Consider the following 16,529-nt stretch of genomic DNA (forward strand, 5'->3'; position numbering starts at 1 on the left):
GTGTGTGTGTGTGTGTGTGTGTGTGTGTGTGTGTGTGTGTGTGTGAGAGAGAGGAAACTGTCAGTGTGTTGTACCCTGCTCTGGCTGCAGGCGGTGATATAAACTGCTCAGGTGTCTCATCACACATGATTCTCTTGTCGTTCTCTCCTCCTGTCTCTCTCTCTCTCTTTCTGTCTGATGGGCAACTGAAAGAGAGACATCAACTCTTCCTCTTTTCCCTCCTCATCCTACTTCTTTCTCGTTCTCTTCTTCCTCCTCTTCCTTGTTTTCCTGCTCTTTCTCCTTTTTGTCTTTGTCCTTCTCCTCTTCTTCCTCTTCATCCTATATTTCCTCCTCTTCCTCCTCCTTGTCCTCTTTTACGTCCTCTTCCTACTTCTCTTTCTCCTTCTCTTCTTCTTCCTCTTCTTCCTCTATTTCAGCGGTCACCAATTAGTATCTTTCCTATGTATATAGTATAAAGAGTAGAAGATCCCCCATAGGCCACTACTTTGACTGTCTTTGGGCCACAATATCCTCATTCTTTTCCAGTTCTTAAGAGACTTTTTGACTGTTGATTTATGATTTATTATTATTATCATTTTACAAAGTACTGTTGCTGCCAACTTGGACATTTATAATTACGATTCCCCCAAAAATGTGCATTTTTTACACATTGTCATTAGTCAGAATGGCCACGAAATGATACGTTATTATTGATGGACTCCAGACCTTTGGTGGGATGGAAATGTCGAGACCGGACCTCTGGGGAATTTAATTGAATACCCCTGCTCTATTTCCTCCTCTTATTTCTCTTTGTCCTCTTCCTGTTCTTCATTTCCTTTTCCTACTTCTCTTATGACTTTTCTTCCTCTTCTTCCTCTAATTACTTTCCTCCTCCTCCTCCTCTTTTTCCTCCTATTCATTGTCTTCCTCCTCTTCCTTGTCCTCTTCTTCTCTCCCCTCTTCTTTCTTCTCTTCATCCTTCTCTTCTTCCTCTTTGTCTTCCTCTTCTTCCTCTATTTCCTCCTCTTCCTGCTTCTCCTCCTATTCCTCTTTTCCTTCCTCTTCCTACTTCTCTTCCTCCTCCTCCTCTTATTCTTTTCTTCCACCTTGTCTTACTCTTCTTCCTCTATTTCTTCCTCTTCTTCCTCCTATTTTCTTTTCTTCCTCTTTGTCTTTCTCTCCTTCCTCCTCTTCCTCTATTTCCTCCTATTCATTGTCTTCCTCATCTTCCTCTCTCCCTTCTTATTCTCTTCGTCCTTCTCCTTTTCTTCCTCTTCCTTATCTTCCTCTTCATACTCCTCTTACTACTTCTCTTCCTCCTGCTCTTCTTCCTCTTTGTTTTCCTCTTCTTCCTCTATTTCCTCCTCTTCCTGCTTCTCCTCCTCCTATTCCTCATTTCCTTCCTCTTCCTACTTCTCTTCCTCCTCCTCCTCTTATTCCTTTTCTTCCACCTTACTCTTCTTCCTCTGTTTCCTCTTCTTCCTTATTGTCGTCCTTTTTTCCCTTTTCTTCCTCATTGTCTTTCTCTCCTTCCTCCTCTTCCTCTATTTCCTCCTCTTTTTCCTTTTCCTATTTCTAATTTTCCTCTTCCTCCTCCTGCTCATCTTCCCGTTTTCTCCTCTTTCTCCTTCTTGTCCTCCTCCTCTTCCTCTTTTACTTCCTCTTCCTACTTCTGTTCCTCCTCTTCATCTGTCTTCCTTTTCTTCCTCCTCTTCCTCTATTTCCTCATCATCCTACTTCTCTCATTTTCCTCCTCATCATACTTATCTTCCTTCTCCTCCTCCACTTCCTCCTCTTATTCCTCTTTTTTCTCCTCTTTCTTTTCTCATTTTCTTTCTACTCCTCTTCCTCTATTTCATCATCCTTCTTTTCTTCCTCATCTTCTTCTATTTCCTCCCCTTCCTTGTCTTCCTCCTCTTCCTCTTTTCCCTCCTCTTCCTACTTCTCTTTCTCCTTCTTCCTGCTTCTCTTCCTCTATTTCCTCCTCTTCTTTGTCTTCCTCCTTATCGTCCTCCTTTTCCTCTCTCCCCTTTTCTTCTTCCTCATTCTTCTCCTCTTATTCCTCCGCTTCCTCTGTTTCCTCTTTCTTGTCTTCCTCTTCCTCATCTTTTCCTCCTCTTCCTTGTCTTCCTCCTTTTCTTCCTTCTTTTATTCTCATCCTCTTCCTTTTTTCCTCGTCTTCATACTCCCTCCTTTCTCATCTTCCTCTTCTTCTTTCTCTTCCTCTACACACACTGGAAGTGTCAGTGATATTGATATATGATGTGATTCATTGTTAAGTCCTCTTCACACCAAGAATGACACAATAAAGCAATATGAATCACTAGTAAAAAAAACAAAAACACCAAAACTATTCAAACTGAGGGCGACACAATTTTTTTCAGTCTCTAGAAAAGTTTGCACGTCGGCAATGCCTGTTGTTCATCGTTTGTTTTGATCACGGTTGGTTAGAACAAAAACTAATTGCTTCTCACTGTACCTCGTCACTTCCCAGCATTTGTACACAAAGTGAGTGTAGTAAATATGAGTGTTGTGATAAATATGAGGGACACACAGATGAGCTCATATTTCATGTGTGGAGCAGGTGTGTCTTTCCATTGTGTCTGGTGTTTAGTAAATAAACAGCTCGTCCTTCACTTCCTCCTGAGAGAGAAAACCACCTGCTTTCATTCATGTGATTAAAGGGTGAAGACAAATATGCCCTCACACACACACACACACACACATATAGACACACACACACAGGTGCTGGTTGACAGCAGGTTAGCTGTGTGACGGTGTTGTATGTTTTTATATTATTATAAACCACACAGCTGCAAAACAAAGATGTCACACCTGAATGACTATAATACAGATTTAATGCTGACCTTCACAACCACACACACACACACACACACACACACACACACACACTAGTTCTGTTTCAAAACCTAGAGAGCTGCCTACCTAAACAACATTTAGAGGTATAATAGACATACTCCAGATGCAAGGGCTGGTTTGAAAGTGAAGTGTCAAAATGATGCTTCCATATAAGAGACCTTGATTTTGTAACTTTTGTTACCCTTGCATTCATTTAATGCTGTGATGGGGTTTCAGGGAATGACAGTAAATTTGGCATCTTCTTTCTTCCTATTGTGGAAAGTCGTCAAAACGTGGAGCGAATGGGAACTAATGATATTTGCTGTGGTCTCCCATTTACATCTATAGATGTTTACCCTGCAGTCATTGACTTCCGCACTCCAAACCAGCAAATGTGTAAAGAGTCTAGTGTTTTTACTCATAACTACATTACATTACGAAAGTAATATGTGATGCGAACACTGTTTCATGTTGACTTTGAGGACTCAGGTCAGACATCATGTACAAACAGACTGTGGAGAGTGTTATTTAAGTAAGTGTGTGTGTTTGTGTTGTCTAATGTCTAAAGCTTTACTCTCTTCACTATAGAGGATCTGCCCTGCCCTGAGGTGTGTGTGTGTGTGTGTGTGTGTGTGTGTGTGTGTGTGTGTGTGTGTGTGAGAGAGAGAGAGAGAGAGAGAGAGAGTAGGGGTGGTTCTTTTGTGTTGTCCAGTAAGTCTTTCCAAACACATCCGACTCGCTGAAATTCAAGAGCTGTTTGTTTATTTGTGTTTGTGTTTTGGTGTAAAGTGTGTTGCGTGGAAACAACATGAACTGTTGTGCTGTTGTTCAGATCACTGTTTCTTGTTTGTGTATTATTGTTGTCGTGATGTATGGAGGACTAGCAGATAGGCCACATTTCATTGACACACAAAGTTACCAAAAAATTATGCAAACAATTGTTTCTCCAACATCTGTGGTGTACCTGTTGATTGTGTGTGACCTTTTAATTGTGATTGTGATGCAGCTGATCAGCCCTCTAATACACGCACAACACAATGTCTGAATGTTGCTTGGGAAATAAACGATTCTTTGTCAACAACACAAACCGGAACAACAAACTTACACATAATTCATTATAAATCCAGTAGAAATGCTGCGGTCAGTTTTTGGAGCTTAAGAAGATGTTTAGCAGAATGTTCATGCTGCTCTTTGACATACAATGTAAGTGAACAGGAACAGACACTGTAAAGCTCCAAAAATGACAAATAAGCATCATAAAAGTAGTCCATATTACTTATGCGCTTTACTCCAAGTCTTCTGAAGCGATACAATATACTGTTTCTACAGCACTGTGTGAGGAACAAACTGAAATCGGTTACGAGACACACAAGTGCCAATGGTGTTTTCTATCACTGACGTCAAATTTGGTGTGGCCAAACTCAAATGAGGCCTGAATAATGACTTAAAATTGGGTCTGTTCCCAGGGCCATTTCTTGGCATAGACGAACTAAGCGGTCTAGAAATCGGAAGCCACCCCCAAACCATGACCATGCCCCATGTGCTGGCAGTCTCGGGAGCACCAATGACCCGGTCGCCTCGCTAATCCACTGCCACGTGCACTAGGGCTGGGCGAAATCTAAGAAATATGTTCACAATATTTTATACTTTCCATGACGTCTTACAGTTAGCCTGCCACAGTGGCGGGTAGATGAGCAAAATTGCCCGCCATGCGCATTTCATACCCTGTGCTGCTATTTAATACATCTGGCAACTTCCCAGCTGTGTGGTTTTTTAATTTCCCGATGTTGTCGATCATCTTCTGTCAGTGAGTGTTGCAGTGGGCATCGGGATATTTGTCGGATATTTGTCAAGATATCGTCGATATCCGATTACATCGTCCTATCACCCAGCCCTAACACAATCCTGCCTAAGGCGCCAAAATTGGCACTGTCTGTTCCTCACAAAAGCTTTCATATGACTTCAGAACACTTGGAAGATGACGCATTAGTCAAGTGTATGACTTTTATGGTCACTATAATCTGTCGGTGTATGGAAAAGATCTGTGGAAAGATTCTTAAAATAATCACATTTTGTTTTCCACAGAAAATATTACAGCATACAGGTTTCATTTTTGGGTGAACGATCCCTGTAATGTTGGCCATTTGAGAGAATAGGGTGTGAGAAAGAGATTTTGTAAGATGATAAAGATTGGATGAGATGGAGAATTGTGTGCCGAGAGGAGGATCTGGGAGATTTGATACTCCATTTCCAGAAACACAGCAAAATCTGTTTCATCCAACCCAAATGACTTCAAAAACACTATACTTTGACAGAAGAACTTACACTTTGACTGGGACAACACCAGTCAACACACACACACACACACACACACATAGAAACCATTAATCCAGGATCTGAATAGCAGCTCTTGTGTGTCTCTTTGCCCTATAGATGCAATCTGAGCCAATTGTGACTCCACCCTAATCCTGTATTCAGGACAAAGCATTCAGCTCCAGCACACAGCAGACTCCACCTGACACAAACACACGCTCTCCAACAGTAGTTTTTAATGTCTGGGAGATCAGAACGGTCTTCTGCCACCGATTATATGACACCAAGACAACCCGAACCAGAATGTAATGAGTACTGTATGTTGTAGGAAATCTGTTTGGTCATATTGTCCAAACAAGAGTCTGTGAGGAAATGCTTTAACATAAGGTTTATTTCCTGCTTTAGAGTGAAACTGACTTCCTGTTTCAGCATGAGGCTGACTTCCTGCTTTAGAGTGAAATGTACTTCCTGTTTCTCATGAGGTTGACTTCCTGCTTTAGAGTGAAATTTACTTCCTGTTTCTCATGAGGTTGACTTCCTGCATTAGAGTGAAATTTACTTCCTGTTTCTCATGAGGCTGACTTCCTGCATTAGAGTGAAATTTACTTCCTGTTTCTCATGAGGTTGACTTCCTGCATTAGAGTGAAATTGACTTCCTGTTTCTCATGAGGTTGACTTCCTGCTTTAGAGTGAAATTTACTTCCTGTTTCACATGAGGTTGACTTCCTGCTTTAGAGTGATGTTTATTTCCCATTTCTCATGAGGTTGACTTCCTGCATTAGAGTGAAATTGACTTCCTGTTTCTCATGAGGTTGACTTCCTGCATTAGAGTGAAATTGACTTCATGTTTCTCATGAGGTTGACTTCCTGCCTTAGAGTGAAATTGACTTCCTGTTTCTCATGAGGTTGACTTCCTGCCTTAGAGTGAAATTGACTTCCTGTTTCTCATGAGGGTAACTTCCTGCTTTAGAGTGAAATTGACTTCCTGTTTCTCATGAGGTTGACGTCCTGCATTAGAGTGAAATTGACTTCCTGTTTCTCATGAGGTTGACTTCCTGCTTTAGAGTGAAATTGACTTCCTGTTTCTCATGAGGTTGACTTCCTGCATTAGAGTGAAATTGACTTCTTGTTTCTCATGAGGTTGACTTCCTGCTTTAGAGTGAAATTTACTTCCTGTTTCTCATGAAGTTTAAATCAAATCAAATAAAAAATCTAATCAAATCACTTTATTGTCACTCAACCATATACACAAGTGCAACAGTGGGTGAAAGTCAGTTCTGATCAACATAGTAGTCGTGACAGTGATGAGACATATACCAATTTACAATAAACATCAGATTTACACAACACAATTTACAATCTAATATACACATAATTACACTCAACACAATATACAAATAATAACATACAATGTACAGTATACAATACACAAAATATAGAATACACATTATACAATAAAAAATAGTAAAGTAGTAGTATTTACTAGAAGTAGTAAAATATACAGTAGGTTGTATTGTGCTGTATTGACATTCAGGCCGTCGGTTGATAGTCAGTTTCCAATGTGTTGTTAAGAGAGAATATAATTTATGACAGTCCAGTATGAGATTAATAAAGTGCAGTGCTGATGTTTATTGATCATGAGAGATCAAGAGTTCAGAAGTCTGATTGCTTGTGGGAAGAAGCTGTCATGAAGTCGGCTGGTGCGGGTCCTGATGCTGCGATACCGCCTGCCTGATGGTAGCAGTGAGAACACCCCATGGCTCGGGTGGCTGGAGTCTCTGATGATCCTCCGAGCTTTTTTCACACACCACCTTCTATATATTTCCTGGAGGGAGGGAAGCTCACTTCCGATGATGTGTCTGGCAGTTCACACCACCCTTTGCAGTGCTTTGCGGTTGTGGGCGGTGCTATTGCCGTACCAGGCAGAGATACAGCCAGTCAGGATGCTCTCTACAGTGCAGGTGTAGAACCGTGTGAGGATGTGGCGGTTCATTCCAAACTTCCTCAGCCGTCTCAGGAAGAAGAGGCGCTGATGAGCCTTCTTCACAATGACTTCAGTGTGGATGGACCATGTGAGTTCCTCAGTGATGTGGACACCCAGGAACTTGAAGCTGCTGACTCTCTCCGCTGGTGCTCCATTGATGGTGATGGGACTGTGTTCTCTGTCTTTTCTTCTGAAGTCCACCACAAGCTCCTTTGTCTTACTGACATTGAGGGAGAGGTTGTGCTCCTGACACCAGTGTGTCAGAGTGTGCACCTCCTCTCTGTAGGCTGTTTCATCATTGTCAGTGATCAGACCTACCACCGTCGTATCATCAGCAAACTTAATGATGGCATTGGAGCTATGTGTCGCCACACAGTCATGTGTGTACAAGGAATACAGTAGTGGGCTGAGAACACAGCCCTGCGGGGCTCCAGTGTTGAGGGTCAGTGATGAGGAGATGTTGCTGCCTATTCTAACCACCTGGCGTCTGCTTGACAGGAAGTCCAGGATCCAGCTGCACAGCGGGCTGTTTAAGCCCAGAGCCCGGAGTTTCACATCAAGCTTGGAGGGCACTATGGTGTTGAATGCTGAGCTGTAGTCTACAAACAACATTCTCACATAAGTGTTCTTTTTTCCAGGTGGGAGAGAGCAGTGTGTATTGTAGATGCAATGGCATCATCAGTGGAGCGGTTGTTGCGGTAAGCAAACTGCAACGAGTCAAGAGAGAGAGGCAGCACAGAGCAGATGTAATCTCTGATTAGTCTCTCAAAGCATTTGCTGATGATGGGGGTCAGAGCAACAGGACACCAGTCATTTAAGCAAGTGATTTTGGATTGCTTTTGTACAGGCACAATGGTGGATGTTTTAAAGCATGTGGGGACTACAGACAAGGAGAGGGAAAGGTTGAAAATGTCTGTAAAAACACCAGCCAGTTGGTTTGCGCATGCTGAGATGCATTCATGCCAGAATGCCATCTGGACCCGCGGCTTTACGGATATTCACCCGTCAGAAGAACGCGAGAGCTCTCTCCACGAGGGCGGTGTTATTTCCCTCAAAACGAGCATAAAAACTATTAAGCTCATCCGGGAGAAAGGCAGCAGTGTTCACGGTGGAGTTTTTATCCGCTTTGAAGTCCGTGATGATATTAATTCCCTGCCACATGCTTCTAGAGTCGGTGGTGTTGAACTGTCCTTCAGTCTTGTCCCTGAACTGGCGTAAATTTACTTCCTGCTTTAGAGTGAAATTTACTTCCTGTTTCTCATGAAGTTTACTTCCTGCTTTAAAGTGAAATTTACTTCCTGCTTTAAAGTGAAATTTACTTCCTGCTTTAGAGTGAAATTTACTTCCTGCTTTAGAGTGAAATTTACTTCCTGTTTCTCATGAGGTTGACTTCCTGCTTTAGAATGAGACTGACTTCCTGTTTTAGCATGAGGTTGACTTCCTGCTTTAGAGAGAGATTGACTTCCTGTTTCTTGTGAGGTTGATTTACTGCTTTAGAGTGAAATGTACTTCCTGTTTCAGCAAAATAATCACTTCCTGCTTTAGAGTGAGATTGACTTCCTGTTTCTCATGAGGTTGATTTACTGCTTTAGTGTGAGGTTGACTTCCTGTTTCAGCAAAAGAATCACTTCTTGCTTTAGAGTGAGATTGGGTGCTTCTCATTTCTTAAATTGTGCATCCTCGTTTCCTCGCTCTTCCATCCTTGCGCCCGTGACCCAGAAACCGAGCAAAGTCCGCCATCATGATCACGTATCAGTTCTCTAAATGCACTGTGAGGACAGAGGACTGTAGAATTATGCACCTTCATGATTATGCAATCACAGGAAACACACACAGACTCATTTGCCTGAGGAGTGACATCCAAATAGGAAGAGCTAGTGAAAGAACGATCAGGGAGAGAGAGACCGATGTGTTGCAGGCATGTTTGTCTGCTGTATATTTGCTCTTCTCTTATATAATGTCAGTTCTGCTCTGAGGAAGTGAGTCATCTGCCTTGATATCTGATCGTTACAATGATGTTACATGTACAGTATATATTCACACTGGCCATTCACACTGAACAAGTGTTTTGCATTTAAATCCACAAGTCTTGAGATGCTTCTTTTAAAAGCTGAACTGTAAACTTGATTCACATGCTATCTGCACTATATAGAATGCAAGATTGCAATTAGTGCATCCCAAATCATAGTATGTTGAAACTAGAATGCAAACGGTGCCCAGATGGTTTACCATTTTTTGGTGGGTTTTCCTAGTATGCATACTGTAATTGTTTTTGCACTAATATTACCCCCAACCTACAGAAAAATGGCATGTAAGGCAGCACATGAGTTTTAAAATGTAATATGAACCTAAAAGTTAAATAATGATGTATTTAATGTAATGAATTTTGCCGGATGCGTATGCTTACATGCATATGTTTACAAATGTTTTAAGCGAAGAGGTGCAGTGTTGTTAAAAGTAGCACGTAGATCCATATTGTTCTCTGTGTGCTGCTGTAATGAGGTGGTTTTGTTGGTTAAAAATACTTTTATAATTATAGGAAATTATTTTTGAACTGAATGTTTATCCTTGAACGCTATGCTAATTTGTGGTCAGGCGTTTTGCCATCAAACAGTCTGTTTAACGCTTACAGGCACAAACTCAACACGCTACATACAAACACAATCTCATGCCAGCACAGACTGTTCCAAATCAGTCACTTCCAGTGCCTCCAGTGTTGCCTTGGGTTGTTGTTTAATTGTTTATTATGTAAACATGCACTATATATGCACGTCATTATAACATGTCTGCTGTTTTCAGTGCCTCACGTCATGAGCACTGCATTTTTAAGATGGAGTTTCACGTAAAAAAAAGTTGTAATGGCACGTTTCGAGGGGCGTTCCATTCTGCTATGATGCATCTAGCTTTTTTTTTACGTGAGGCACTGTCCTGTGTGAACAACCCCTAAGAAGGTGCCTATGTAGACAGGAGACAGCGAGGCAGCTCACTAGAATCTGTTTGTTTGTCTTTGATTCTCAGATAACAGCTGTGTGCAGAGAAGCCGCTCTACTGGCGTTACAGGAAAACATCGCAGCTGAACACGTGACCAGCAGACACTTCCACGCCGCTCTGGACGCAGTCAAACCCCGAATCCCAGAGTCGCTCATACAGTCGTACATCAACTATCAACAGGAACACGGCGGTGTCCGCGTCTGAAAATAAATGACAATTGCACATCACTCGATGAAGAACAACAACCAGCACATTTGAAATTAACTGACTGTATTCACGGCAAGTGTGCCAATATACAATAAAGATACTTTTGTAATAAAAACTCTTTGCTGTGTTTGAGTGTGTGTGTGTGTGTGTGAGTGTGTGTGTACATGTGTGTGTGTGTGTGTGCACTTTAAGTGTGTGTGTGTGTGTGTGAGTGTGTGTGTGAGTGTGTGTGTGTGTGTACATGTGTGTGTAAGTGTGTGTGTGTGTGAGTGTGTGTGTGTGTGTGTGTGTGTGTGAGTGTGTGTGTGTGTGAGTGTGTGTGTGTGTGTGTGTGTGTGTGTGTGTGTGTGAGTGTGTGTGTGTGTGAGAGAGAGAGAGAGAGTGAGTGTGTGTGTGTGTGTTTGTGCACTTTGTGTATGTGTGTAAGTGTGTGTGTGTGTACATGTGTGTGTAAGTGTGTGTGTGTGTGAGTGTGTGTGTGTGTGTGTGTGTGTGTGTGTGTGTGTGTGTGTGTGTGTGTGTGTGTGTGTGAGAGAGAGAGAGAGAGAGTGAGTGTGTGTGTGTGTGTGTTTGTGCACTTTGTGTATGTGTGTAAGTGTGTGTGTGTGTGTGTGTGTGTTTGTGCACTTTAAGTATGTGTGTGCGTGCGCGCGCGGCTCGTTTCCATCTGAATGCATGAAATGACTCCGTGCTGAACTTTCCATTCTCATGTATCCGGATGCAGCACATCCGCCACACACACACACACACACACACACACACACAGAGAGAGCGCTGTGGGGAAGGGGGCCCTTAAGGTCGCACTAACACTGTGTTTGTGTTCTTTGACCCGATCTTTCAGTAAAATGTGTTCAAGTATAAAATAACCCGATGCAACAAACAAATCCAGCCCAAAACTTCATATTTAATGAGTCACTAAAGATTTTATTTCAGAAAGTACAAAATGCATTTAATCACAGCCGAGATGATATTATCAAAAGTGTGTGAAAGGCACATTTCAAGTGGAAGATATCCGATGCACAAAAGACAATAAGGTTGTTTCAAAACGAAGATGCACGATAGATAGATAGATAGATAGATAGATAGATAGATAGATAGATAGTTTTATTACAATAGTAAAATTATTCTATTATTTTATGTATTTGGTCTAAATAATGAATACAGTGCACAGAAATGACATTTGGAATGCGCAAAGTGCGCAAAAATGACATGAAATATTTATATGCTGCATGTTTTAAAACTAACATAAAGTCTATCTGATTGTATGCACCCTATGCAGTGACCTCACATGTTTTTGAGCACAGCCCCAGTGTCTCCATTTAGAAGCGGATGCGCGTTTATTTCACACAATCCACCTTAAAGTGCGCCGCCCTGCCCGCAGAGATCTGCCCCTCCCGCCGCTGATCCTCTTTCACAACTACCCTGCGCTTCATTCATCACACTGTGTGTGTGTGTGCGTGCGTGCATGCGCAAAAAAAAAAAAAAACACACACACACTCGATTGATCCGACACACTCACGCAGAAGCTGCCGCGGTGCGTGGAGAGACGGACGGACGCTCAGTGCGCCAAAGGAACCGTGCGTGAATGCGCGTTATTCGTGGATTTAACGGGATTGTGTTGCTTTTCCCTGATCTGTCCTGGATGAAACCCTCAAACTGAAGACTCACAGCGCGGAATTTCCTCCATCTGCATGTTACAGCCGCAGCTGTGCGCGTTACATTTTGGGCATACTGATGGATGTTTGGCTCATGGACTGATGGATTTGACATTATGGGAGTCTATCTGTAGGTATGTATCATTTCTTACATGTTTATTAACTGTGTTATTTAATATGAAATATAGCAGGATTGGAGGAATAGTTGTATCCGGATGCTCTCCGCGGACCCGTGTGCGCAATAAACTCCCGCAATCTGCGTTTATTAGTTAAACTTCTGTTTAATCAGAACTTGTGCGTGTGTTTTTGATGCGGGCTGAACACACAGTCACACACAGTCACACACTCCTCCCTCAGCGGTCTTGTTTTCATTCATAAGTTTATTTTTTTCTGGTTTTCGTGCATATGATTTCTGCAGAAAATACTTTTTTATTTTTTATCTTCTTTTTTTAAAAATGCACAGAACGGACATACAATGATATTGAACGAAGAGGTTGAAAAACACAAAAGAGAAAAAAATAGACATTATCATTTCATATTTAGCATATAATGCAATACTTTTAAAATAATGCTCTACAAATATTTTAGCCTGTTTTTTTTAAGATTTGCGCATTTACCGCGGTAAGTTTTCTTAATTGTGTTATTTTGACTTAATTAAAAATAATAGAAATCGGTTATGAAATGTAAATGAGTACATTTTAAAAACAGACTAAATAGTTTTAAAGAATTGACATTTAGAGATGTTTTCAGCGGAACTGTTTCAGAGAGTAACGATGTATCCGGTAATATCGCAAGTCTTAATTTTTTGTCTGTCTATTTAAACTTCTAAAGCACTACAGACTAAATCTGTAAAGCTCGATAAAGTGTTAGCACATCTCGTGTGTGAATGCATGATAAAGCGCATTGATGAGCGTGTCAAGGGCTGTGTTTGATTTCCTGCGCTCTGTGGTTCTGCATTTTAATGTTAACCAGCCATACACATGCAAATCAGGACGGGAAGTATTTGTACTTCACTTTAGTTGTGCGGAGGTCGGTACAAAGTCTGGTTAATAGTCAACTCTCTCTCTCTCTCTTTACTCGGGGGTTAAACGGGTCTGTGAATAGAAGGACGTTCATTTCTAGCACACTTTCTGTGATTTATGAGCTCTGTCTCAAAACTGCATCTGCATACTTGCAGAAACTTTAGTGTTTTGTTGGGGGAAAAAAAACAACCTCTAAAAACTTGTAAATGTTTTAACACATGCTTTTATCCCAGTTTAAAAAAAAAAAAACTATAAACAGTATTTGGTGTAATCTAACCACAAAGTAGTTAGCTACTGTAATCTAATTACTTTTTAAATAATAAAAGGAGTGTAGCATATTACATTTCTAATTCATGTAATCATATTACAGTGACTGACTTTCACACAAGTGAATTACTTTTCAGTACATTACTTGGGCTCCACATATTTCTGAGGTAATATTACGTAGAATGCATTTAAAACATGAATTATATTAATATATATCTGTTTGCGTTTCGGTGACATTTTCAGGGTGTGTGCTCCCTAACAAGTCAATGTACAAGGAAATATAGACATTATTTTGAATTCATTGAGCAAGAAAGACATAAGCTTTTCTGTGAAGTGTTTTAGAAAGTAGCTTAAAAGTAATTAGTAATTTGATTACTTTTTCCGATTACATAATCGGTAAAGTCAGTATTCTGATTACAATTTTAGCGAATACTAACATAACGTATAGCGGCATCACTGCAGCATGTTTATTGAGTTTATTTAGAGTCCCACAGACACCTTTAATTTGTCGTATTAAAGAATATTTTAAGAGTGGAAACAGGATGTACAGGAAAAGGCGGATTCGAACTCTGGTCGCCCATGCAAAAAGGCACAATCGCACCAGCGTCACGCCCCACGCCGCTGCAGCAACAGTTATATTGCAGTTTGTCGTAAATTTTTATGTTTCCACCAGACTACTGGGGTGCAAATAGCCACGCACTGTGGCAGGTGTTATTTACTCCTGGGTGTAAATTATAAATCTGTTACTTTAAAATAATAATAATAATAATAATAATAATAATAACTTTGACTGCAAGTAGTTTGTTGGCTGATTTCACCTAAAAGTGTAACAACAGTGTTACTCTGAAGCACTGCTTTGTTTGAGCGGCCTGACACCACAACATTGGCTTGAGGAGGGGGCGGGACTATCTGTTTGTTTGACCAGTGGCAGTTTGGGGGAGTGTTTGGGAAACCTGTTTGAGAACAATCAATACTTTTGCACTTCCATTTGGCAACACTAGTGCCCTGAAATGATACCCTTCAGGTCCAACAACATTTGAATTGTGCAAGATTTTGAAAGTTAAACATTTCTTAAAAATACATAATTCACATAATGTCTCTCTCTCTCTCTCTCTCTCTGTCTCTCTCTCAGGGTGTCAGATGAACGTTGCGTCCGTTTTGTTTGGAGTTGCTGATCGTGTCTTATGGATCACTACGGTCAGCGCGGAGTCGTCGTCAGACATATGGACGTCCCGTCGGGGGCTGTTCTGACACTGGATCAGATCAAAGCCATCCGCTCTTGTAACGAGTATACTGAGGGCCCCGCTGTACCGCATAGACCTGCTCCGGGGCCCCGTTCACCACCGCGGAATACAGACAAACACGAGAGGACTCACGAGGTGATTCTGGTGAACGTGAATAATAATTACGAGCACCGGCAGACGAATTCACGACCGGCGACTCTCAGCCGCTCAACCAGCACGGGCAGCGCCGCGAGTTCCGGGAGCAACAGCAGCGTCTCCTCGGAGCAGTGTCTGCTCGCGTGGTCTCCGCCGAACCTGCATAATTACCGCCATAGACCGGAGCGCGCCGTACGGATTCAGCCGAAGTCTCTGAACACCCCTTCGCATCCGCTTCTCCCACCAGATGTACCGCTAAAACAAGCACAAGTGGAAAAGATTGAGTCTTCTCACCTGTACATCTGCGAGAATTGCGGGAAATGCAAGTGCAACGAATGCACGGCGCCACGGCCGCTCCCGGCATGCCTCGCATGCAACGGACAGTGTCTGTGTTCGGCCGAGAATGTCATCGAACACGGAACGTGCATGTGTCTGGTGAAAGGGATTTTCTACCACTGTTCCAACGACGACGACGTGGGCGACCCGTGCGCGGATCAGCCGTGCTCGCTGTCGCATCCGCAGTGCTGCTCGCGCTTCCTGTGCATGGGCTTCGTGTCCGTGCTGTTCCCATGTCTGCTATGTTACCTGCCCGCTAAGGGCTGTGTGAAAGTGGTCCACTCGTGTTACAACCGCGCAAACAGGCCGGGCTGCCGCTGCAAAAACTCAAACACTGTTTACTGCAAGCTGCAGAACTGGCAGCACACGCCTGGACATGCGCCCGGAAAACCATCCTGAGGCCCCTTGTAAAGAAATATTTTATGCTGTTAGCAGGATCAAAGGTTAGCGCGCTGCTACAGGCCGTGGAAACGTGAAAAGCCCTCAGGGTGGATGGAGGGGAGGGGCCAGAGGAGAAAGGAGGGGTTATCATGCTAATTAATATTCTATAAGCTCCGTCCCCTCATCTCCTTGCTGTTTTGGCGGAAAAACATGAAAACCACTTGTTTTTTTTTTGGCAGGTTTATTGTTTATAAACCAGCGTATGCCTTACTTAACTGTGTACAGCTACTATCTAACATAAAGAGCTGATTGGAAAGACAAAAAGAGAGTTTTTGTGACTGGCGCTTTAGAAATGACCTGCTACCAAACTTGTGAAGGACTTTTTTGTAGCCAGTCCATAATATGTAGCTGTTACCGGATCTCCATAGCAACGAGGCGTGCTTGTTGTGGAACGGTTTCTATGCATCTGCTTCGTATTCCTGAGGGCATTCCAAACGTCTGAAACTCTGTTCTCATTTTGTTGATGGAAAATTGTATGTGCACATTCATAAGAGGAATTACGGCTATTTTTTAAAAAGAAAACGTTAAGTCTTTTGTTGTTGTTGTAAAAATATTTATTATGTGAAGCTCTATTATTTTATGGTATTTATTGCAAAAGATAGATTACACGTGTCTGAATATAACAAAACATCAACACTTACTGCAACATGAAAGAGTGGAGATGGAAACATGTTTAACTATAATGCAAAAATATACAAATTAATGCAAAACACTGTGTGTGGTCTGGTTTCATTTCAAGGGAACAGATTCTTGCAGGTAAAAAACAGAAAGCATGAGGAAACTATTTAACAGGGTATAGTTGAGTCAGTTGACGAATGACAACACAGATATCGATAAAGCAGACGGCTGATGTCAAAATATACAAATAGAAAATAATTTAAAAATAGCAAATGAAATGAAGCTTTATTTTACTCAGTAGTAATACTTTCTGTCATCAAATATTTTTATTGACAAACCTGTTGGACACAATGGAGTGGAAACAATCAATTAACAGTGTTTAAGTGATTATTGGCCAATATATATATATATATATATATATATATATATATATATATATATATTCATGATTAATCTGTCTGCATGGCCAGTATAT

General features: G+C 41.7%; 2 protein-coding genes across 3 annotated transcripts in view; both read left to right on the forward strand.

Annotated features, from left to right (window-relative positions):
- The window catches only part of spata5 (spermatogenesis associated 5), a 73,644-nt gene extending 63,166 nt beyond the window's left edge, over positions 1-10,478 (forward strand). Inside the window, exon 15 of one of the 2 annotated variants that reach the window (XM_051658454.1) lies at positions 10,157-10,478. In XM_051658454.1, coding sequence (XP_051514414.1) covers positions 10,157-10,333 — 177 coding nt within the window. In that variant the 3' untranslated portion in view covers positions 10,334-10,478. The remainder of the gene's footprint in view (positions 1-10,156) is intronic. The other variant, XM_051658452.1, reaches the window with a different exon arrangement.
- A 1,312-nt stretch (positions 10,479-11,790) lies between these two features.
- LOC127418101 (protein sprouty homolog 1-like) lies at positions 11,791-16,243 on the forward strand. The gene is made up of 2 exons (XM_051658488.1): positions 11,791-12,125; positions 14,413-16,243. The coding sequence occupies exon 2, from the start codon at positions 14,465-14,467 to the stop codon at positions 15,392-15,394; it is 930 nt and encodes a 309-aa protein (XP_051514448.1). The 5' UTR covers positions 11,791-12,125; positions 14,413-14,464; the 3' UTR covers positions 15,395-16,243.
- The last annotated feature ends 286 nt before the right edge of the window (positions 16,244-16,529 follow it).

Source organism: Myxocyprinus asiaticus, chromosome 27 (genome assembly GCF_019703515.2).
Source record: "Myxocyprinus asiaticus isolate MX2 ecotype Aquarium Trade chromosome 27, UBuf_Myxa_2, whole genome shotgun sequence".
NCBI classification, from domain to species: Eukaryota; Metazoa; Chordata; class Actinopteri; order Cypriniformes; family Catostomidae; genus Myxocyprinus; species Myxocyprinus asiaticus.